Raw genomic sequence first — 25,161 nt, forward strand, 5'->3', positions numbered from 1 at the left:
TGTTTTTTATATCTCAACTTACAAATTCTCCTCATAGGACTGAGCCATACCCTTGGCTTGTGAACTGCTAACAATTTTCTCGCCAGGAATAGCATATTGATGATTATCCTTGCGCAAATTAGTTTCCTTCAACAGAAGTTCAGTGTCGAGCTCCTGCAATTTATTGTAATAATCTTCGGTCTTCTTCTTGCGCACAGTCTGTTGCCATTCGGGAGCTTCAGGTTTGTATTGTTTGGGTTTGAGATGTTCAACACCCTTCAAAGTGGTGCCACTTTGCTCGGCCAAATATTGTTTGCGTTCATCGAACACCTTTTCCAATTCGTTTTCTTTGCGTTCCTTTTGATAGGCCGTTAGTTCATAATCATACCAAGCTAAACCGAGGGTAAAAATTAATAAAGAGAAAAGAAATTGAGTTGAGAAATAGGGTTCATCATTTGTGGTTTACAACACAATCGAACGGATAAACATAAATCCATTTTTATTGATTTTTTTCTGGGAGGGCTAGGTGTTTTCCTTTTTGTAAGGACACTTTTTTATAATAATAATTATTTTTACTTTCGTAATATTTTTTATTTTAAAACAAATATTTATAATTGGGTTAGTGTTATTTTTTAATAAGCTGGAATTAGTTACATTAATTTAAAAAAAATATATACACATATATTTACATACATCCTAATGGTCAATACTAGAATTCGACTTTTCGAAGAGTTTTTACTTTTATAAGGAATTGAAATACTTATTTTTTTAAAAAATCTCTGTATTTGGCCCTTCGATCTGCCCAAATATATTATTGCGTATTATCATGACTCTATTGTATCTAAAATATAGAAAAGTGGACCTATATATATAACAAATAGGTCTTTGGATTTGAATAAAGTCTAAAATAAACCCAACACAAAAAATTCAAAAAAATAATGTTTTGAAATAGGACCAAAGTGGGCCCTTCGAACCCAAAATATAAATAAGCAGCTTTTCAAATGTTTTATAAAAATGTTCCTTACACTTCAGCTCTCTAAATGGAATTTCGATAGTTCATCTGGTTTATAGTTCACTATTTAGTTCAATGACCATATTTCACTACCTAGTTCATTATTGATCATAGACTGTGGAGTGTTAGTTACAAAATAATAGAGTTGGATCGTACCGGAACTAACTAGTTCATTGGCACTATTACGAGAAAGGAACGATCGGAAGTATCGGTCCATCTGTTTTGTTCATATAGTTCCATTACTTGATTTCACTCTTTTTACCGATCTCTTTCCTCTTCTTGTTGTTTCTAGTTAATTTTTCAGATGTTCTTACATAAATAAAAACGCAAGTTAATACAGCTCCCTGTGTGACCACAACCCATAATAAACAAAAATAGAACTAATAAATAATATTAAGGAACTAGTTCCTTTTGAAAAAAATGAACGAGAAAGTTCAATATGCTCCGTGAACTACATTTTTTTGTTTTCTGTAGTAACGTTTGATTTTATGGGCGAATAAGTACCCCTCATAACAATTTTTATTCAAACAAAAAATGAATTAAAGTGAACATATGACCTAGTTCATACACTCTTTTCATGGAATCGTTGAACTGAACTAGTTCGCTCGTGAATTAAACAACATGGATGCGGAACCCTCAGGTCAATCAATTGGGGCCAAACTACAAATGTATGTTATCAGAATTGTTTTCAGGGAATTGTTTAAATTAACTAGTTCTCTTGTGAACTAATCATATTTATTGCTGAACTTTGTGGCTCAGCATAAGGCGGTTGCTTTCAATCCGGATTGTGTTCAGTCAAATGTATCACAGTTTCCATTTTTGCTTCGAATAGGGATACTTAAGTCAATTTTTGACTAAACGTATTTTTGTAGTGAAAGGCCAAAAATCGAAGTTGAATTTTGACAAGGAATTCATCTGAACTAGTTCGGTCGTGAACTAAACAACATGGATGCCAATCAATTGGGGACAATCTACAAATTTATGTTGTCAGAAAGAATAAGACGTTCTTTTCAGGGAATTGTTCAGATGAACTAGTTCGCTTGTGAAATAAACATGTTTAATGCTGAGCCTTCAGATCGATCCACAATTTTAATTTCCATAAATCTTGATCCTTAATAAATAAGACGATTGATCAAAATAAGACGATTGATTTTTGTGTGTGTTCATTCAAATGTACCGCAATTTCCATTTGTGTTTAGGCTTCAAATCAGGGATACCTAGGGCGATTTTTACTTTTGTAGTGAATGGTCAAAAATCGAAGTTGAATTTTGACAAGGACTTAAAAATAGAAGGATAATATATTTTGACAATGTTCTGTGAATTCATATGAAATATTGCTTTTAAACTTTTTATTGACAATTGGATTGGCTCATGAACGACCTAGTTCAATTGAACGAGTCAGTCCACTGAATGGGTGAACGACATAGTTCAATGTGGATCAGAGAAACTCTGACTTTGACAAACTGAACTGAACGGCGTTAAACTCGTTCAAATATAACTATTTTCTTAAAATTCTGAAAAAAAAATTCACAGAATGCTGGGTTCACAAACTTAATGAAAATATTTTAGAAGTGAACTATGAAAAAATACTTTCAGTTGATCCTGATATAGTTTTTTTTAATTCAATAAATTATATACATATCATGAATTTGCTGCCATACAAATTGAACTGAGTAACCATTTGAACGATATATGCTAATTGAACGAGGAGAACCACAGAGTTCACTTTTAAAAAAAAATGACCTAGTTCGATCGACCTCTGAAGATTGCCCAAGACCCATTTGTAGAAAGTTGAGTGAAAGATAAATGCTGTGGTAACATTCAAAGAAAGAATGAAATTGATTTAGTACCGTTCCTTCTTGTTGGTGAATATTTCCTTTGAACTAGTTCCGTAATGAAACTACCAACTATATGGGTTCAAAGAGTTTCAACAAATGATAGACCTAGAGAACCAAGATTTTAAAATAAATCGAAATCTTTGTAACATGTAGAATTTTAATAAATGTGATATAAACTATATATGTGAAGGAATGTAATTATTTAAAAAATAAAAAAATAGTTTTTATTATAAAAAAAAACATAAAACATGCTTGGTAAAAATATTGAAAATCAAAAACCAAAATTTAATAACCACTACAGGTATCACATTCAAGTGAATGAGAATTATTGTCATATAAAACAATGTGAAGAAATAAACAATGGATGAACCACAATACCAATAAATTATACACAACAAAAATTGTTTTAGTAAATAAATTACAGTGATACTTTGGAAAAGTAACAAAAATATAAAAAAACATAAAACATACACACAAACATATTTCCATGGTTATTATTCATTATACTACCCATCTACTTGGTATCCTTATCATCATCTCATCCAGACTTTTTTGTTAGGTTAGGTTAGAAAGCGTCGCTTGGTGATTCCCAGAATCCATAGAGAATTTGGGGGGCATTACTAGATAACCGTTGAGATGTTGCAGCTTGCATATGATGATGGGGAATATTTACAAGTGGAAAAGAGATAGACTGGGAGGGGAAAAGGATCGGAGAGAGAGGGTAGATGGGAAGAAGAGTGGAAGGTACCAGGAAGGAAATTCTTGGGGTTTTGATTTTTTTGGGTTCTTGTAGTTTTTTCTTTTTGTGTTTAGTTTGTGGACAGTTAAGTTTTTCTTTGGAATTGTTGTAGGTGTTCTTTTTTTGGTTTGGAAAATCTGATGTAGCTTGTATGTATATTTTACAATGTCATCATGTGTTTGTTTGTTAAATAAAATCGTTTACTCTAAAAAACTTGGCAGGTTTGTGGTTGAAAAATTGTGTTATTGTCAATCAATTAAGTAAAAAAAATATTTTTTCTTTTCAAAAAAGTAAAGCTTGTGGTGTTATTTTCAGTTTGTTTGTGGTGAATATTAACTTAACCTTGTGTGTTGTAAATACTAATAATAAGTGTTGAAAAAAAAATAACAAAACAGTTGGCAATACTTACGACGTGGTGAATTCTTAAGAACGCCACGGAAATCATCGGAACGTGCCACAACATTCAATTCGGTTGAGGCAATAGATTCGCCAACAGAATTACGAGCAATTACTTCGACTTTACCGGTATCGTATTGACGTGTCTTTGGAATATCCAAATGGAACATTCCATCGTTTGTGAGCTTGTAACGTGAACCCTGCAGAAAGGAAAATTGTAATAATTAGACTTCGACGGATGGAGGTATATAATTGGAAAAAGTAATACTTACAGATACAACTGTATGACCATTGATCAACCACATAACTCTGGGTCTAGGATGGCCAGTTACACGCACACAGAATCTAGCAGGTTCGCCCTCTTCAACGGTCTGTGGTTCCAGTTTGCTAACAAACGTGGGTTTACATCTAGCCTTGGCATCAGGATCAACTTCCTCGGGAACACTACGTGAAAGGAAAAACGAAAAAGTAACACAGTTAGTCATTTGTTATTTTAAGCATAAATAGAAATAAAAAAAAAACAAATTTAAAAAGTTGCATATGGGTCCAACGTCCAAAGTTTGTATGCCTTAATCCATGGGGAGACAAAACTAATTAAATAAAAACTATTTTCTTCTCTTCGAAATGCATAATTTGCAACTTTGGGCGTCATATTGATACATACACCTAGGGCCCACCGTTGGGCGCCATATTGATACATAACACCAAATGTGGCTACTTGACCAACTAAATTAGTTGGCAGAGCCTGAAACATTTAAATTCCGTATCGTTGATTCAGGCTGAACATTGGGCGCCATTTTGTCACACACCAACTAACCGCATTCGTCAGCATGTTTAAAATCGTATAGCCTAATTTCCAAGAAAAAAGAAATATCTCAAAATTGCTACTTACACTTGCCACGAGGCTTCCATTTCACGGATACGATCAATGCTGTGCATATGGGCTGGCAATTGGGAATCATAAACAATGCCTGGTTTGCCAGCTACCTTAATAACAGCCCTGGTCTCATCTTTGCCATACAAATTGGTGGCCCTGCATACATATTCACCGCTATCTTCGGGATAGACCCAGCCAAAGTTCATGGCAACATAGCCGAAATCGTAAATTGGTTGGAAACGGTTCTCTGTAAAAAACACACACACAAAAAGTATTAGAAAAACTTTCCAAATTACACCCCTCAACTCTGATACTCACTGTACAACAATGGTTTGCCATTGAAGAACCATTCCACCTTCATGTTGGGATCACCAACTGGCGCCAATTGACATTCGAATTTGGTCTTACTCATTTCCGTCAACGATGTTTGATCCTTAATTTGGGTGACAAAACGAGGTGGCTGCTTGCGATCCGGATCGAAGAGATCATCTTCGGTCAAATGTACCTCAGAAGTATATTTCTTAATGGTAGCCTCCATTTGTGTTAGAGTTTCGGAACGCTTCATGCCGCGTGGCACTTGATTTTGCAACATAATTGATGGCAATTTCTTGCATGACACTGTAGCCGAGGTACGTGCCTCACCGTGCTTGTTGTAGGCGCGGCAAACATATTCACCCGAATCTTCGGCATAGACATACAAAATATCCAATGATACGAAGCCCATATCGAAAATGTTCCTATATCTGTGGCCCGATGGCAGCAATTTACCATTGCGATACCATTCGACGCGCAAGTTGGGATCATTCTTAGGTTCTACTTGACATTCGAAACGTACAGCTTCAGCTTCTTCGACAGTGGTGGAGGCAATTTCGGTAACAAAGACTGGTGGTCCGAAATCTACTTCCTCTTCTTTGGGTGCGTCGGGAATACGTCCTTGTTCCAATTCCTTCAATTTTTGAGCGGTCATGCCGTCAGGCAATTGTGTATCGTAAACGATATTGCTCTTGCCCTTGCATGTGACCTTGGCAGTGGTGGTGGCAGTGCCCCATTTGTTGGTGGCACGGCAGGTATATTCACCAGAATCACGAGCATAGATATAGTCAATGTCCAAAGCAATGAAGCCAAAGTCATTGAGTTGATGCACTCTGGAACCGGTGGCCAAAGGACGTCCATTGTAGAACCAATCGATGCGCATTGTTGGATCACCAACGGGTTCAACGCGGCAATCGAAGTGAATGGGACCACCTTCCTGGACATCCAAGTTATCCTTGATGTCTTCAGTGAATCTGGGTGGGTTGGGTTGTTCTTCATCGATGACCATCTCTTCACGTTTGTGCATGTTCTCTTCGAGTTTCTGCAAGCTCTCAGTGCCAGTACGGAAGTTGGATGGCAATTGGGGCTCCATGACAATACCTTGGCGGCCCTTGACTTGCAATTTGCAGGACACAGTAGCTTCACCGTGCTTGTTGGTGGCCTTACAGGTGTAAAGACCACTGTCGCGTTGGTAGCAACCGGCAATTTCCAAAATAACGAAACCAAAGTCGTTGATGGTCTTAATGCGAGAGCCAGACCACAAGGCCTTGCCGTTGTGGAACCAGTCAACACGCATGCTGGGATCGTTGATCGGCTGCAGACGACATTCGAAGTGGGCCAATTGATTCTCATTGATGACCATGTCGAAGGGTGTGGTGATAAATTCTGGTGGCTTGCCAGTATCATCGTCGGGTACAAATTCAGTGCTGCGAGAACCCAAACCTTCCAGTTCGGCAATGCGATCAATGGTGCCCTCCATGCCCTTTGGCAATTGGGATTCCATGATGATACTGCGTTTGCCTTGAATCTTCATGATGGCAGTGGTCACAGCCTCACCATATTCATTAATGGCACGGCAAGAGTATTCACCCGAATCTTCGGGGTAGACAGGAGAAATTTCCAAGATGACAAAGCCAAAGTCGCAGAATGTACGGAAGCGGGAACCAGCCTTAAGAGGACGGCCGTTCCAGAACCATTCGACGCGTAGTTTAGGATCATCAGTGGGTGTAACACGGGCCTCAAAGTGAGCGTTTTCACCTTCGCGCATATTGTCGATGTTCTCCAAGGGTACTGTGAACACGGGGGCCTTGCCTCTGCTCTCTTCGACAGTTTCGTCACGAGTGCGTACCATACTGTATTCCAGATTGGCAATCTTCTCCAAACCACCTTCCATGCCACGAGGCAATTGCGAGTCCAAAATCAGGTTGGCCTTCGAGGTGCACTTCAATGTAGCCCTGGTTACATCTTCACCATATTTGTTGACGGCACGGCATTCGTAAACACCAGAATTCTCCTCATAACAATACAAAATATCCAAGATAACAATACCGAAATCGTGGAAGGTACGGAAACGATGGCCATGAGGCAATTTCTTGCCATTGAAGTACCATTCAACCTTGAGGTCGGGGTCGGTAATAGGTGTAAGGCGGGCCTCAAAGTGAGCACTTTGACCCTCAACCAACTTGGTGACATCGGTGATTTGTGTAATGAACTTGGGTGGTTCGGCAACAACGGGAGTTGAAGGCACTTCTTGGCCTTGAGGACATTCCAATTCGCGGATTCTTTGCAAGGAATCAGGTTGCAAGCTGTCATAGAAGACACCACCACGACCACGGCAGTTGAGTGTGGCACGAGTAAAGTCTTCACCGTATTTGTTGTAGGCACGGCACACATATTCGCCGCTATCATGATCCTGCAAGTAGGAAATATCCAAGACGACGTAGCCGAAATCGGAAACGGTCTTGATGCGGTTCGAGTGACGCATGAGCTTGCCGTTGTGATACCACTCAACTTTAAGGTCGGGATCGTTGACTGGGATGAGGGTGCATTCGAAGTGAGCGGATTGGCCATCCTTAAGACCCTCCACGGATTTAATGTGGGTGGTGAAAACGGGTTTCTGGCCACGTGGTTTCTCAACACACTCAAGAGTGCAGCTAATTTCGGCAGAGCCATATTTATTGGTAGCACGGCAAGTGTACGTACCGCTGTCTTCAATCTTGGTACCCAAAATTTCCAAAGCGACCATGCCAAAGGCATAAATGGTGCGTACACGATGACTGGCCTCCAAGACCTTGCCATTGAAGAACCATTCAATGACCATGCTTTGATCTCCGGTTGGAATGAGATTGGCTTCGTAATGAGCAATTTCACCTTCGCCGATGTCGGCAATGTTGGTAAATTCGGTGGTGAAGCGTGGAGCCATACCTTCTTCTTCCTTATCGGGTCTGCTGCCATCCTTGCGCAAAGATTCTTCCAAGTCTTGAATTTGTTCCAGACCTTCAGCACCCTTAGGATGTTGGGTCTTTTCGATGATGCTTTCCTTGGTGTCGCAGAAGATGGTGGTCGAAGTAAAGGCTTCACCTGCCTTGTTGTAGGCCTTGCAAGTGTAAATACCCTGGTCACGGGCATAAACTTCAATCAGATCCAAGGTAACGAAACCGAATTCACTGGTCATCTTGAAGCGAGATCCGTGTTGCAACAACTTGCCGTTGAAGTACCATTCAATGAAGAGATTTGGATCTTCCTTTGGTTCCACATTACCCTCCAAGTGCAATGCTTGAGCTTCCGACAAATGGAACTCAGCCTGCAAAGGTCTAGTCCAGACGGGAGCGGGGTATTGGGTTTCGGGCTTAACAACCTCGCGGTTGTAGCGATTGGCCAATTCTTCTTCGGTTTCCTTGATGGCCTCCATACCAGCCTCACCTTGAGGATGTTGGGTATCGAGGAACATAATTTTGCCACTGGTACATTTCAAGGTACCCGATGTGGTGGCTGATCCCTTGCTGTTGGTGGCCTTGCAAGTGTAGATGCCGCTGTTCTCAGCATACAAGTTGGACATGTCCATGGCACAGTAGCCGAAATCGTAGATGGACTTGAATTTGGCAGCGGCCTGCAAAGGTTGGCCATTGTAGAACCATTCAATTTGCATGGTAGGATCGCGTGATGGTTCAACGTTGCACTCGAAGCGTCCATTATCGCCCTCCTTGCATTCAATGTTGTTCAAATGGGTAATGAAGACGGGAGTCTCGTAGACAGGTTCTGCGGCCTCTGGGCGACCTGGTTTGGGTGCTTCCAATTCACCAATGCGTGGCAAAGAATCAGGATGCAAAGATTCGGCTTGCAACCAATGACGATCCTCAATCTTGAGGGAACAAGTGGAAACGGCTTCGCCAATTTGGTTGGTGGCCTTGCAAGTGTAAATAGCAGAATCGTCGGCACGCAAGCCATTGATGGACAAGGTGACCAAACCGAAGTCAAAGGTACTGCGAATGCGGGCACCAGTGGTTAGGGAAATACCATTCTTGAACCATTCAATACGCAAGTTGGGATCGGCACGAGGTTCAACTTGAGCTTCAAGAAGGACATGTTGGCCTTCGCTCAGCTTGTCGTAGCTCTGCAAATGGGTGGTGAAGACTGGAGCTTGTTGTGGTGTAGTGTCAACAAACATTTCGGGAACACGGTTCATGGAGGCTTCCTTCAAGCGGATGGCTTCCCATGATTCAGGAATCAAGGGTTCACCGGCAATATTGGCCTTAGTCTTGACCTTCATAGCAGTTGAAGAAACAGCTTCACCGGCAGCGTTGTAGGCACGGCACATGTAGACACCAGCATCTTCAGGAACAATGGAGCTGATGTCAAGGGTAACGAAACCGAAGTCGTTAGATGTTCTCAAGCGAGAGCCCATTTGCAACTCTACGCCATTGATGAACCATTGGAATTTCAATGATGGATCACCAACTGGCACCACACGAGCTTCAAAGTGGGCATGTTGGCCTTCCCATACCTCCGATGGACCGGTAAGCAATTGGGTGAAAATGGGCTTTTCGAATGCACGCTCAGGCTCGACGGGGCGAGGTGCTGGTGGACGCTCCAATTGATGGATGCGGCTGATACTGTCTGGATGTTGAGTATCCATTTGAATACTAGCCTCAGTAACAACACGCATAGAAGCGGTGGTGACAGCCTCGCCCAAGGGATTGACGGCGCGGCACATGTAAACACCTTCGTCTTCTTTGCGAATGTGAGAAATGTCCAAGGAAACATAGCCGAAATCGTGTTGTTTGGTGATGCGAGAGCTGTCCTCAATGATCTTTTCGTTGCGGTACCACTCCACCTTGAGGTTGGGATCACCAACAGGGATGAGACGGCATTCGAAGTGAGCGGTCTGGTGCTCGTTAATGCGATCGATATTCTGCAAGGGTTGGGTAAATACTGGACGTTGTCTGGTACCAGGTGTCTCCAATTCTGGACGTTGGAAGGGAGCAGTCGATTCCAATTTACGGATCTTCTCCAAACCTTCGGGATGTTGAGTATCCATGATGATTGTGCCACGGGCAATGACGCGCAAGTTGGTGGAAGATACGCACTGGCCAAGAGCATTGACAGCACGTACCGAATATTCACCAGCATCCTCAGCCACTGCGTGGGTAATATCCAAGGCCACGTAGCCGAAATCGAATGTGATATGGAAACGAGAGGCCGAGGGCAAAGGTTTGCCATTGTGATAGAATTCAATGCGCAAATTGGGATCGTGCACAGGTTGCACTTGGGCTTCAAAGTGGGCAGTTTCACCTTCATAAATTTCGGTGCTGCCACGCAACTCAACGCTGAAGTGAGGTGGGCTAATAGGTTGATCGCTTATTTCAGTGCGACGTACAGGTACCTTGGATTCCAATTTTTGGATTTTCTCCAAGGCATCGGGATGTTGAGTGTCCAAGATCATGCTGCGGCGGTTCAACACGCGCACATTGCAAGTGTTGACAGCTTCGCCTAGGAAATTGGTGGCCTTGCACATGTAGGTGCCGGTATCTTCACCATAGACATAGAGAATGTCCAAGGCAACGTAGCCGAAGTCGTGGGTGGTTCTATAACGATGGCCCAGCGGCAATTGCTTGCCATTGCAGAACCATTCAATCTTCAAGTTAGGGTCATTGATTGGCTCGACGCGGCACTCCAAGTGAGCGTGTTCGCCTTCCTTAAGATGTTCCAGATTGCTGAGTGGAGTTAGGAAAATGGGTTTCTGGCCCTTTTCTTCTACTTCGACCTTCTTGGGAGCGGCATGTGTCTCCAGTTGGCGAATCTTTTCCAAGCGCTCAGCATCGAGAGTGTCGAGGTCCAATGTCTTGTTTGCTAGAATAGTAAAATAAAATAAATTTTTATTAATCATAGTTTCGGATTTCTTATGTCCATTCCAGTGCCCTGGCGTGATCAACTTACCTGTTACGTTTACAGCACAAGTCGTTACAGCTTCCCCTACAGCATTCTTTGCCTTGCACATGTAAGTACCGGTGTCTTCGGCATGGGCATACAAGATATCCAAGGCTACGAAACCGAAATCGTATGTGGTCTTGAAACGATGGCCAGTCTGAATGGGTACACCATTGCAGTACCATTCCACCTTCATGGTGGGATCATTGACGGGGGTAAGAGTGGCCTCCATATGGACAGGCTTGCCTTCGTTGGTATTGACATTGCGCAATGGACGACCGAATTGTGGTCTTTCGGCCATGTAAGTTTCCTCTTCAACGCGACGTTGATAACGGGAAGCATCTTCCAAGTGGTGGATCTTTTCCAGGGCTTCTTCGTGTTGAGTTTCGTGGCTAATGCCCGAGCGGGATTGGACATTCAAGACAATTGAATTGACTGCTTCGCCCAAATTGTTGGTGACGCGGCAGGTGTATTCACCGCTGTCCTCAGCGTAGACGGTCAATATGTCGAGAGCGGCAAAACCGAAATCATAGGTAGTGCGGAAACGATGACCAGTGTTCAAGGGCTTGCCATTGTGGAACCATTCAACCTTGAGGTTAGGATCGGGATATGGTTCAATGCGGCATTCATAGTGAGCGCTTTGGCCTTCAACCAAATTTGTGGGGCCAATGAGTTTGGTGACAAATCTGGGAGCCTGGGTGACAACATATTCTTCCTCCTCACGACGTTGATAACGAGTGTGGTCTTCCAATTGGTGGATCTTATGCATGGCAGCTTCATGTTGAGTTTCCATTTGAATGGAAGTTTTCGATTGGACAATCAAAGATGCTGAAGTAACAGCTTGGCCGAGTTCGTTGGTGGCCCGGCAGGTGTAGGTGCCGGAATCTTCAGGATTGACATATTTCATGTTGAGAGCAACATAGCCAAAGTCATGCATTGTGGTAATGCGGTTGGAAGCTTCAATGGGTTGACCATTGCGCAACCATTCGACCTTCAAATTGGGATCACCAACTGGGATGAGGCGGGCCTCGAAGTGGACGGCTTGACCTTCTGCTACACGGGAATCACGCACGGGCAGTGTAAAGACTGGTGCTTGAGTGATGAATTCTTCTTGGGCACTCATGCGTTGGCGCTTTGTAGATTCCTCCAAATGTTGCAAGCGAGGAAGGGCGCTTTCGTGCTGCGATTCCGAGTAGATGGCCTTCTTGGTATGAACAATGGCTACAGCTGAGGTTATGGCCTCACCGATGGCATTGTAGGCACGGCAGGTATAGGTGCCAGCGTCTTCGGGCAAGCAGGACATAATATCCAAAGCGACAAAACCGAAGTTGTTGGTTTCGGTAAAGCGGGATCCCGATTTCAATGGCATGTTATTGTGGTACCATTCGACGCGCATCGAGGGATCCGAAACGGGAATCAAACGGCACTCGAAGTGAGCGCGTTGATTTTCCTTAATCTCCACATTCTTTAGAGACGTGGTGAAGACTGGGGCCTGCTTGGTTGTTTCGTCGATTTCTTCGCGACGAGAATAACGGGAGCGATCTTCCAAATGATGGATTTGTTGCAGACCGGTTTCATTTTGAGTAACGGTAACAATTTGTTCAGAGCTGCGACACAATAGCTCAACCTGAGTTTCATCGGAACCAATGGCATTGACGGCACGGCAGGTGTACACACCTGAATCCTCGGCAATAAGATCAACAATATCCAAGGCTACATAGCCAAAGTCATGAATTGGACGGAAACGGTGACCCACAGTGATAGGACGACCGTTCTTGAACCATTCGACCTTCAAATTGGGGTCAGTAACTGGTTCGATTTTACACTCGAAATGAGCACGGCCACCTTCACGGGTATTAGTGAGGCTCTTGGGGTGGGTCAAGAAACGAGGAGGAATGGTAACGATTTCCTCGTCAATATATTCGCTGCGGCGATAACGAGAGGAGTCTTCGAGATAGGCAATCTTTTGAAGGCCGGACTCGTTTTGGGTTTCCATAATTAAATCGCTCTTGGCCACAATGCGCACGGAGCAAGAGGTAACAGCTTCGCCCAATTGGTTTCTGGCCTGGCAGGTGTAGACACCAGAATCTGCGGCATAGCAACCCAACAAATCCAGGGCTACATAATCGAATTCATAGGCTGGGCGGAAACGATGGCCGGTCTTAAGAGGTTGGCCATTGACAAACCATTCGATGCGCATGCTTGGATCACCAACTGGCTGAAGACGGCATTCCAAATGGACATTGGTACCCTCCATGGTCTCAATGTTGTGTAGAGGCCTGGTGAATTGAGGAGCTTGCATAATGGTGATATCCTCTTCGCCGGTGTAGTGACGGCGGGATGCTTCTTCCAGTTGATGAATGTGCTCCAATGACATTTCATTTTGGGTTTCAGTTACAATGTCGGAGCGATCAATAACGCGAACACATGCCGAGGTGTGGGCACTACCCAAGTGGTTGGTAGCGCGGCAGGTGTATTCGCCGGAATCCGAGGCGGTGGCTTGGATAATGTCCAAGGCTACGAAACCAAAGTCGTAGTAGGTACGGAAACGGGAACCTACAGTAATGGGACGGCCATTGTGGAACCATTCAACACGCATGGTGGGATCACCCATAGGTTCTAGACGGCATTCCAAATGAATATTCTTGCCCTCATGCAATGGTTTGGGATCGGACAAAGGTTGAACGAAAATGGGCTTAGATTTGGAGATTTCCTCGATGTCATATTGAGGTTCTACGAATTGCTTGTTCTCCAAGTGTTGGGTCTTCTCATAGAGGCCACGGTGCATGCTAGATGTATCAATGCTGGAACGAGCTGCAATTAAAAGGAAATGTTATAAATATATGCCTTCCAGAATGGTATCCTACAAGTTAAACTTACTTTCAACGACCATTGTTCCTTGCAATTGGGCTTCACCTAGCTTATTGCGGGCCACCACGGTGTAGACACCAGCATCCTCAGCACGAACTTGGGTAATATCCAAAGCTACGTAACCGAAGTCGTAGTAGGGCTGGATACGAGTGGCAGCGGTGATGGGTTGGCCATTGTGATACCACTCAATGCTCATGGTCAAATCGCTTTGAGGTTCAACTCTTGCCTCAAAGTGAGCCTTTTGACCTTCAATGATTTTGTTAGTGCCCTTCATGGGACCCAAGAAACGTGGGGCTTGCTTCACGGTGACCTCTTCCTCTTCACTACGACCATAGCGGGAAGAGTCTTCCAAGTGTTGGATCTTCTGCAAGCCACCGGGATGTTGAGAATCCGAGACGATCTCGTGTTTGGAGATAACAGTCAATTGGGCTGTGGTGGTATCCTCACCCATTGCATTGTAAGCACGGCAGGTATAGGTACCGGCATCATAGATGGTCAATTGCTTGATGGTAAGGGCAACATAGCCAAAGTTGAAGAAGGTGGTGCTGCGAGAGCTAGCTTCCAAGGGCTGGCCATCCTTGTACCATTCAATACGCATGGTGGAGTCACCAGTTGGTTCGAGGCGAGCTTCAAAGTGGGCATGTCCACCTTCACGCATATCGACTTGATTTTGAATTTGGGTCTTGAATTGGGGAGGAGCAATGGGCTCAGGAACTTCCTGGGTATGGCGACGCTTCTGGGCCATTCTGTAGTCCTCCAACTCTTCTACCTTTTCAATGTATCGCTGCTGCTCTGGAATACCCAAATCAGCGGTTACTTGAGATCGAACATTTACGCGAATGTTGGAATTGCTAACGGCTTCGCCCATGCTGTTGACGGCACGAACGGTATAGGTGCCGGTATCTTCGGCGCGCAAATGCAAAATATTAAGCGATACATAACCGAAGTTGAAGATAGCGGTGATGCGTGAGCTGGCAGTAATGGGGCGACCATCCTTGTACCACTCTACACGCATGGTGGGATCGTTTACAGGGTTAACTTGGGCCTCGAAGTGAGCGTTCTTGCCCTCCTCGAGATCTCCCAAGTCGTGAAGGGGCCTGATGAAGACTGGAGCCTGTTTCATGAACTCTTCAGTGCTCTCTTGGCGTTGGTAACGCGAATAGTCTTCCAAGTTGCTGATGTACTCCAAACTGCTGGGGTGTTGGGAAGTTTGCTCAATGGATGGACGTTGAGTAACGGAGAGGATGGCACGTGATTCGGCCATACCGGAAGCGTTGGTAACGCGACACAAATACTCTCCAGAGTCATGAGGCATGACGCTCAACAAATCCAGAGCAATGAAGCCGAATTTGAAAACGGAAGTGGCACGGGAACCTACAGCAATCAGATAAATCAGGATAATTATTACCGTTTTATGTGAAAGAGAAGTATTCGAAACATACTTGCAGCCATCGGACGGCCATTAAGGTACCACTCAACTACCATAGTTGGATCTCCGACAGGTTCAATGCGAGCTTCCATATGCACTTTGGAACCCTCAACTTGCTGGACATTTTGCAAGGGTACAATAAATTGTGGTGGTGGATAGACACGTTCTTCCTCACCGGGACGCCTCTGGGGCTTGGCGCGTTCAACATGACGCAAATAAATAACTTCTGGACCAGGTTGAGGCCTAAAATATACACACATATTGATTACCTCCATCGTCCTCCTACAGAGAGCGGCGAATAAAATACTTACTCTGGTTCGATGATCTTCGTAGGTCTTGGTAAATTCAGACGTCTTTGTTCTGTTGGTGGTTGTTCTCTGGGAACTTCTACATAGAGTCGGGCACGATTTGCTGTTGAGCCGGCAGCATTTTGTGCAGTACATTGGTACCAGCCAGCGTCGGATGCTTTGACGCGTGGTATCTCCAAACAAGTGGCACCGCCATCAATGCCAATGAAACGATCAGCGGTGGAGGTGATTTGGACGCCATCCTTTTGCCAGGTGATGCGTGGCATTGGAGTTCCAATGGCGTTGGCGCTCATGGTGATGGGCTCGCCTTCGCGCACAGTCATAGTACTGAAGCGTTGGACAAATTGTGGTGCGACAACTTGCTCCATCTCGAGCACATTTAACTGGGCTTCGATGGCGATTTCACCAGCCTTGTTGCGAGCCAAGCATTGGACAGTGCCAGCATCAGTGCGGCTGACATTGGTAATCATCAGAGAATGACTACCAGATTCGTTGACGAGAATTTTGTGCGTGGCATCATCATAGACCTGGCGACCGTTGATGAACCAGTAGACCTCAGGATAGGGATTGCCAGTGACGCGGCAATCGAAACGGGTCATGCGACCCTCGGTGATCTCACGATCCATGAAGGCCTTAACAAAGGTGGGAGGCAAAGCCTTGCCAGCTTCCAATTGTTCAGCGGTGGTATCCACTGGCTTGGGTTCGTGGGCCGATTCGGCGGCCGGTTCAACGGCCAAGACAGCTGAAGACACAACACAGCCTTGAGTATTTTCAGCCAACAAAGTGTAATGACCAGCATCCTTGTGAGTGGCCTGCTTAATGCGAATAGTGGCTGTGCCGCTGGAATAGGAGATGTCATATTTGGCAGATTGTACCAAACGTTGGCCGTTGTGGAACCAGGTAAGGCGGGGCTTAGGATTGGAGCCCACCTTGGCAGTGAATACAGCATCAGAACCCTCAACAAGTTTCGAGTTACGAGGCTTCTGGGCAATTTGTGGAGCATGAGCGGGACCCATGCTGCGATCCACTTCCTGACTTAGATGATAGTCTTGTTCATAGGTGGCACGACGTGTAATGGCCTCCCTGAAGGATACCTCACGCAAAAGTCTATACTCAAAGGTATCGACACGGAACTCCTCCTCAACCGAGGTAAATGAATAACCATTGGTGTACAAGTTCTTTTCGAACTTCTGGATGGGTTGTATTGGTGGAGCGCCTTCGGGTTGAATGTAGACACTGCATATAGCCTCGCCATATTGATTGCGAGCGGTACAGGTGTATTCACCCTCGTCGCCAGGTCCGATTTGATTGATGAGCAACGATACCTCACCGGTGGCTTCGTTATAATTCATGCGGAACTTTTGCGATTCGAGAAGTGGTGCGCCTTTTCGAGTCCAAGTTACAAATGGCTTGGGATTGCCACGAAGCTTGCCTTCGAACAAGGCGTTGCCGCCTTGAGCGAAGCGAGCATTCTTGAAGATTTCTTCGAATACCGGTGGTGAGATGTCGCCTTGCGAATAGACGTGTGTAATACCTGGTGGTACATAGGTGCCGCCATGTTGTTCCACTGGAAATTGAGAAGATAGATGGGAAAACAATTTGTTAAATTGGGTAAATTATATTTAGAGAGAGAGAGAGAGAGAGTAATTGAGAGGTGATATTAATGAGATGGTTGATGTTTATATTAGCAGCTGTTTATGAGATTCGTTTCTTGATGGAGGGATTTTTATCAAAAACAATGAGAGAATATTTTTATTTAAAAATTATATATTTTTTAATTTTCCATTTTTTATGTAATAATCGTGGAAAATGGAAAAACAAAATATGGGTGTTTTTTAGAGAGAGAGAGAGAAACTTATTGCTCTCTTGAGAGTTTTTTTTTTGGATTGAACATTCGAATGAGTGAGATAAAATTTAAATGTGTAAATAGTTGCGAACTTCGATGGTATTCGCCTCAAAATCACTTGGCTAGTTTCGTTATATTAATGTATGTGTGTGTGTGTGAATCGATATTCAATTTTCCGAATTTGATTTGTAATTGTATTGTGTGTTTCTTTTCCCTCTTCTTGAATTACTATTTATTTAAATGTAAATGTTTTTTGTGAGCGAACGTTGTGTTCTTTGTCGTTTGCCGGCAGCGTTATAACTGCACAACAATGATGAATAAATAAAGTTGAGATAAAATTCCATGATCAACAGTTATTATCTTATCTATTCCGTTGTATCTGAGATATACAAATTATAAACTGTTTTTCCATCAGATTTACTTGTTATTTTTCGGTGTATGGACGACGATGATGATGTCAATGCCATGGAATTTGAATTTTAAAAATATAAAAAAATATTATACACAAATAAATACACCTGGAGATATTGTTCCAGGTAAATATTTGTTTGTAAAGCCAATGCAGGGAATGTGCATCGTTGTGGGTCTTTTAAATGGGAAGGAGCCAACTAACGAAGGAAATATCTAAATAAGTTAGTCATTTTTTTTAAATTACGTTTGTATGGAGGTGTTTTTAAGACAAATTTATCGGATAGTAGCAGGGAAGGATAGAATTTCATAGGATATGCTTTCGGAATAAACTTTTGTTCTAAGATTGCAAATATGTACTTTATTTCCTTAATTAATTGTATAATAATTTATATGTAAGAATTTCTGAAGTTATATTTCAATTTCCTGAGCATTACATATCATTTCATAGCTCGATTAAAAAAGTAGTATGAAAAATATTTTCTATTGCACACGACACCATTATATTTTTTTGAATCATCTTAGACAAGTTTTGCATTGGTCATCCACATGAAAAATATATGTTGAGATGATACATTTTTCGAATATATTCGTATGTTTATAGTTATGTATATACATATGAATAATATCAACAGATGTGTTATAATATATATATTTTTTATATTTTTAATTAATTTTTATGACTTATAAACGAGTGTATATGTTAATGATATTTTTTCCATTACGAAAATTCTAGAAATAAAAATTCGAATAACAGCTAATTTCGAAAATAAAAATCTTGTGAAATTCAATTAATAATTCATATTTCAGAGAGAAATTTAGTCAAGGATATTTCTATAATTTTAAATAACATTTTTTAATAAAAAATATATATTTTTAGAAAATAGAAAAAATAAAAAAATATCATTAGCTGATTTTTGTTCAAAATATTTTTCGAATTTATATGCACCTGACTAAGAGAACAGAAAGATGAATAAATTATACTCCTATAGCAAAGAAACGAAGGAGTATCATTTATTCGTACTTCTTTTCTCTTCAAAGACCCAGTTTTCCTTTTATGATTTTTTTGTTTCGAAATTTCCCGGCTAGAAATAAGAATTAGAAATTCATTTAATTTACGAGATCCTCAAAAGTAGCACTAAGGAAACATGGAAACATGACATTCCAAATGAATTGATAATAACTGTAATTTATTTGTGAGATTGATTCGGATCCCTAGATCGCTAAATCGGAAAGTAGAAGGGTCACACATTATTTTAGGCTCAATGTGATTCGAATAAATCTCGAATAAATCTGAAACGATTTCCTTATACCCACCAACCCAATAATTTTAAATTTGTCATTATTGATCAGAATAAATTTCTATGACGATTTAGCCATGTCCGTCCGATTGTCTGTTACTAGCACCATTGAGATCACAATATTTAAGTTAGAGCTGTGGAAATTTGCATATATATTGCTAGTGATTCCTAAGATATTTGGTATTGAAAACGGGGAATATTGGTCCACTTTTTATGATTGTCCCCATATAGTCGGTATCTTGAAGCACCTTTTTCAAAGGTATTGGTTGTAATTTAATATTAGGGAGTATCGTTGAGCAGAAAATCTCTGTACGAAATTTATCGATATTGTATCGGGGTATTGGCCATATTACTCTTCCCCCTAATATTCGGTATTTTGGGCAAAATCTTCCTACTGGAAAGATTTCGTGGTCTCTTTGGGTAGCAAATCAAATCAATATTGATCCATGTTATTGGACGTAGCCCCCCATCTAAGGCTAGATTTCAAATTTCGATATTTTGGGAGTTCGGGCACGATTTTCAACCTCTTTGGCTCTTATTTGATAGTTTGGATTTTCATTGAGTAGAAGAACTTCCTAGCAAAAGTTTTGAATTCTGGTCCACATTTCCGAAAATGAAAATATATCGGTATCGAACCCACAAATATTCGATATTTTGAAGCTTTTGGGTACCTCTTTCAACTGAAGGGGTTGTCATTTGAAATTAGGAATTATCATTTAACATTTCAGGGTAGCCTCTATATATTGCTGTACCCCCTTAATATTCGGTATTTTCAAGCTTTTGGATCGGTTGTAATTTTGTATTTTGTGTACTCTCTGGTCCATGTTTCGGGGTAGACCTTCAATATAACTCTAGTTGTCAAATTTCGGTACGTTAGGAGTCAGTGTACCTTTTTCAACCTAACTGGTTCTTATTTGGTATTTTCGGTTTTCATTGGTTGGAAAAAATTCCTAGCAAAATTTTGAATATTGGTCCAAATTTCCGAGTAGTCTCCATATAATGGTATCCCCAATTTTTTGGCGTTTTGGGGATTTTTCGGTACGTTTTTCCAAACTGCATTGTCTCTAATTGTATTTTGAAGGTTTTAGGAGGTTACAACACATCTTTGAGGAAAATTATCTATATAGGGCCAAGCTTTTATATAGCCCCCACAAAAAGATTCTTCTTCATTAACGAAATTTACGAATTTCCAAAATAAGTCCATGCGTTGACCTAGTCTATATATAGAGGTCGAGACCGTTTTAACAATCTAGGTTCTTGGAGATCAAAATACAATTTTTAAACAATTTTCATAATCACTTGCTATTTTTACATATCCTTCAAAGTCCAGATCAATTATTGATATTAGTATCGGATTCTGATAGACGAATTTTCCTCTAAAATTGCCGCAATTTGGCAATCTGGCATAATAAAATTTAATAGGCAATTTTCAAAAACAGTCAATATTTCGACGTAGCCCCCATAGACCAATTATCGGTATTATCTGCATATCGGATTCCAGATAGGTTTATGTTTCTAAATAACCCTTATACAAATGTTATTTGGGACCTTTAGATGAATTTTCCACAGAAATTGCTGCAGTTTGGCAATCTGGTTTCTTGGAGAGCAATATGAAATTGTTTAGACAATTTTCAAAATCAGTTGATATTTTTTACACAGCCCCCATAAAAAGAGACCAGATCCAAATTTCAGTATTATCTGCATATAAGATTCCTGATAAGATCATGATTCTATATAACCACTATACAATCATCATGTTTTCTATGATTTTCTGAAAAATCAATATTCAAGATGATCATATTTTTGTGATCAACTTAAGCCTGATTTTAATCACTCCTCTCATACCTATTGACATGAGCAAAATTGTCTAATATGGCAACTATGCAAGGATCTGATACATTTGCCACAGACATCTGTGGAAAACCTCTGGAATTCAAAAGTTCTTCCTATTTTTGTTCCCATCCAAAGAGACACAAGATTGGGAGAGAGAGAGAGAGCACATTATTATTTTAAGAATGATGATCATTTTGATGATTATGATGAAGATGATGCATTAAAAAAAACACTGATGCAAAGCATATTTTTATGTATTCTTCATATTAAAGATGGATGCTATGGCGACGGCGCACTTCACTTTGGAAAGGAAAACATAGACATACAAATGTTTGTATATATACACACATATGTGGAAGATATACATATATTTATATATATAAAGAGAATTCAGTGACTAATACCAATAGCATATGTATATCAACAACACATTGTCGTTATTTACTTGATCTTTCTCTCAGTCTCTCTCTCCCTCTTAAAGGAGAGAGCTTTTAAAAAGAAAGTTGGGTGGAGGCGGAAATAGGCAAATGAATTCATCTCAATATATATGTATATATGAACAAAACACACACATACAAATGTATGAATGTACCATTGCACATCCACAAATGTAGGTGAGTGGGTGGAATTGGTCGATTGGCCGATACATACATCCATATGGATGTGTGTATGTATATATTAATGAAAAATAAATATGATGTTGCTGCTGTTGTGATATGTATTTTGTTGTTGTTGTTTGCTTGCTTGTTTGTTTCATTGTATTGGTTTGGTTGCTCAGACTGACCTCTTTGGTGAGTGGTAACTTGACTCCTCTGAACGTGATGTTCAGTGCGGCTGATCCTTTGTTGCTGATGCATTTCTTGATGGCTTTGCATTGTTGTTTGATGCGTTTGCTGCATGAATTGCTGCTGCTGCTGTTGTTGCTGCAGCTGCTGGTGCTGTTGCAGCTGTTGTTGCTGATTCGAGGGATTTTGCCGTTGCATTTTAGATCGTTATATAACACTATAGCGCATTTAAAATGTTAACAAAAACAAAAATCACTTTCTCGCAACACGCAGCGTGTTGTTGTCGTTGTTGTTGAGTACTGCACTTGTTGTTCTTTCTTTTTGTTCTCTACGATTTTTTTCAGTGATATTTCTTTGGCTGCAGCGGCAGTGTAGCTTCTAGGGTTTTATTCGTTACGGTCGTTTTTAAAATCTTTTTGTTGGATATGATTTGAAATAATTGCTTCTTATTTTATTTGCACAAAATAAATGACCGTGTTTTTTTTTTTAATTTTGTTTGCTACACTTTTTCTTATTTATAATTTTTTTCAATTCTGCTTCGTTTAAAAGTGCTAAAAATTGATTAGAAAAAAAATAAGGGAAAGAGGGATAGAGGAAAAACATTAAATTAAGAAATTTGAAACTTTTGTTAAGTATATCGAATTTGTTGCACAGAATATTCTTCAAATTTAAATTGTTTTTTTTTTTTTTTTGGTCCACAGATTTTATGGTCATCTTAAAATAATGATGATGACCACCATCACCACCATTTATTTTTTTTTTATTTTCAATTTTAATAACTTAATATTTTTTCACAAAATTTTCTTGTTTATTTTATTTCTTCAATTCGTTGCTTTTTTCTCTATACATTGGTGTCTATTTTTAAATGAGTTGCTTTCTCGATTTGTGTCCCCTTCCTTTGCTTGGGCCGTTTTTATTTTCATGGCACCACAGCTAGAGTCATACACACTCTCGCTAGGAAGAATGGACGGTTGGTTGGTCGATGGTGTCTTCTTGATTTTCAAAATCTATTTTTAAATTAATTTCAAAATATTTCATTTTCTTCTTTGGATATTGTACACGTTATTCTTGGATGATTGTGATCATCATCATCATCAACATTAATTTAGAATTCAAATTATATTATTTCAAAAAAATATTCAAATTTCATTTTATGATTAACACTTGTGAATCATGATGTTATTTTCAACAGATTTTGTCATTTCTTAGATACATATATATTTTTATATATACAATTCTTTTTTTTTAAATTTTTCATCACTTTGGGTTGTCTCTATTATCTACGTTAAGTCTAGCCTAATCCTGGTTTAGCTTTAACTTAACGCAGATAATAATTCAGTTTATTTGAGTAAATTTTCACAGTTTATTTTTTTTTTTCAAAGAAATCCTTTGCAAATTTCACAAATTACCGTTAACCGTAAAACCCGTAACCGTCCTCGAAATTTCAACCGTTTTTTATTTTTATTGTTATTTTTTCCCGTAGGATTTCTTTGATATTTTTTTTATTTCACCAATTTTTTTCTTGCTTTTGTACATATAGAATTTTTTTGTTCACAAATCTTTTTTTAGATTTTCAGCGAAAAAGCCAACATTCTGTTCTGTTCAGTTCAATTGTTACGAAACACATTTTTCCCAAAAATTCAGATCCGTTTTTTCTTGCTTTTCTTTCTTTAATTTCAAATAATTTCCTTACTTTTTGGTTATCCTTTTTATGCTTGAAATCGTTTTCACTAAAAATTTATAACTTCGTTGAATATAAAAAAACTCTATGTATACTTCTTTTTTGCTTTGCTATATATATCGCTATATATATATATTCTTCTTTTTAAAAAAATTCTAGATATATGTATTTTTGTTCTTTTGATTGCTACTTTGAATTGGTTCAAGTCATAATCCCCGAGACTGAAACCAAGACGTCGATCGTTTTTGAGGTGCGAGCGAAGAATGCCACAAAAATGTTTTACCAATCTTCATATAGCTCAGCGCAGAGATTCGTTCGACAAGTTCGTGTGTGCTGTGGCACACAGAGAGCAACAGGTTCGTTAATCTTCGTGTCATGTCGTGCTGCTGCTCGTTAGGATATTTTTGTCAAAATTTTCCTCATCATCTCTGAGGAGGGAATATAGTTTGGTGTGTAGTGTGAAAATCTTTGCTCATCATTGGCATTATGACAAGGGGAGGGTAATGGAAATGTGTGTTTTTTTATGGATGGTTGAGGGGCAAAGAAAATATCATAATGGGGGACAATTGGAAAATTTTTGTTTTGAAAAAATATATTAATTTTTAATTTATACCACTAAAAGTACATGTCACAGAATGTTTATTATAAAATAGAAAATGTAATACAAATAAATAAGTTTTGGTTTGGATATGTGTTATTAAATTAAAACCCAAAATACCAAATTACAGCCAATTCGGTGGAAAAATATATCCCAAATACCGAATATTGGGCTCATAACACTGAATTGGAAAACGTGTCAAAAATCCCCCAAAAATATCGTATATTGCGGGTCCACCAAAACGATATAACCCATTTACAATACCAAACATTCTAGGAGTACTAGCAATGTCTGTGCAAAATTTTAGAATTGTATCTAAAATATTGCAATTTCAACAGTCAGACTGAAATGCGTAAATCGACATAGAATTATATTCTGATCAATAATATATATATATATATATATATACTAGCATATGCTCGCATCTTCGTTAGCAAAAGTAGAAAATATTTAAACATGTATTAACTTATTTTTTCACAGAAAACTGCATATGTCAGAAAGAACAATCCACACATTAATATCGAACATAAATTTGAGTACCATTTAGTACCAAATTTCATGATTCGAGCTCTAAAGGTTCACACAAACCCAAATTTTCGATTTAGAACACATTATTTCCATATGTACCCTCCTCAACCATCTAACAAAACTTCCTGTATACGCCGATCCAGGATCCCAACTCTATTGCTTCACCCACAATTAAAATTATACCAAATTTAGTACACAGTAGTACAAATTTAGTACACAGTAGTACACAAACCTACCTCCCGACACTGATCCAAAAATCCAAATTTCAAGATTCCAACACTATTGGTTCACCCACAATTCAAATTGTACCAAATTTAGTACACAGTAGTACTTATTTCCAAAACCTCCTTCCTACCCCAAACATACGCTCCCACAGTGATCCTAAATCCAAGTTTCAAGATTCCGACTTAATCGGCTGAACCACAATTCAAATTGTATCAAATTTAGTACACAGTAGCCTAAACCAGCACCCCCACAGTGATCCTAAGTCTA

At 40.3% G+C, this 25,161-nt stretch overlaps 1 protein-coding gene across 1 annotated transcript; it reads right to left on the minus strand.

The window, feature by feature from the left end:
• Positions 1–17: 17 nt before the first annotated feature.
• LOC133332071 (titin-like) lies at positions 18–22,164 on the minus strand. Its single transcript, XM_061540451.1, has 10 exons — positions 21,862–22,164; positions 15,693–17,256; positions 15,395–15,624; positions 13,962–15,326; positions 11,091–13,895; positions 5,160–11,003; positions 4,857–5,088; positions 4,237–4,408; positions 3,978–4,164; positions 18–371 (listed from the first exon to the last, which is right to left on the minus strand). Exons 1-10 carry the CDS (start codon positions 22,058–22,060, stop codon positions 19–21), a joined length of 12,951 nt encoding a protein of 4,316 aa, XP_061396435.1. The 5' UTR covers positions 22,061–22,164; the 3' UTR covers position 18.
• Positions 22,165–25,161: the final 2,997 nt, after the last annotated feature.

Source organism: Musca vetustissima, unplaced genomic scaffold, assembly GCF_032173495.1.
Source record: "Musca vetustissima isolate MV318-11 ecotype Yass unplaced genomic scaffold, APGP_CSIRO_Mvet_v1 utg1998, whole genome shotgun sequence".
Taxonomy (NCBI): Eukaryota; Metazoa; Arthropoda; class Insecta; order Diptera; family Muscidae; genus Musca; species Musca vetustissima.

Bases quoted from the DNA above. Each gene is read 5' to 3' on its own strand.
- LOC133332071 (XM_061540451.1), bottom strand. From the start codon at position 22,060: ATGCAACGGCAAAATCCCTCGAATCAGCAACAACAGCTGCAACAGCAC. The intron at 15,327-15,394 runs GTATGTTTCGAA...TGATTGCTGTAG, and splicing joins TGGCCGTCCGATGGCTGCAA to GTTCCCGTGCCACTTCCGTT. The intron at 5,089-5,159 runs GTGAGTATCAGA...TGTTTTTTACAG, and splicing joins TGGCAAACCATTGTTGTACA to AGAACCGTTTCCAACCAATT.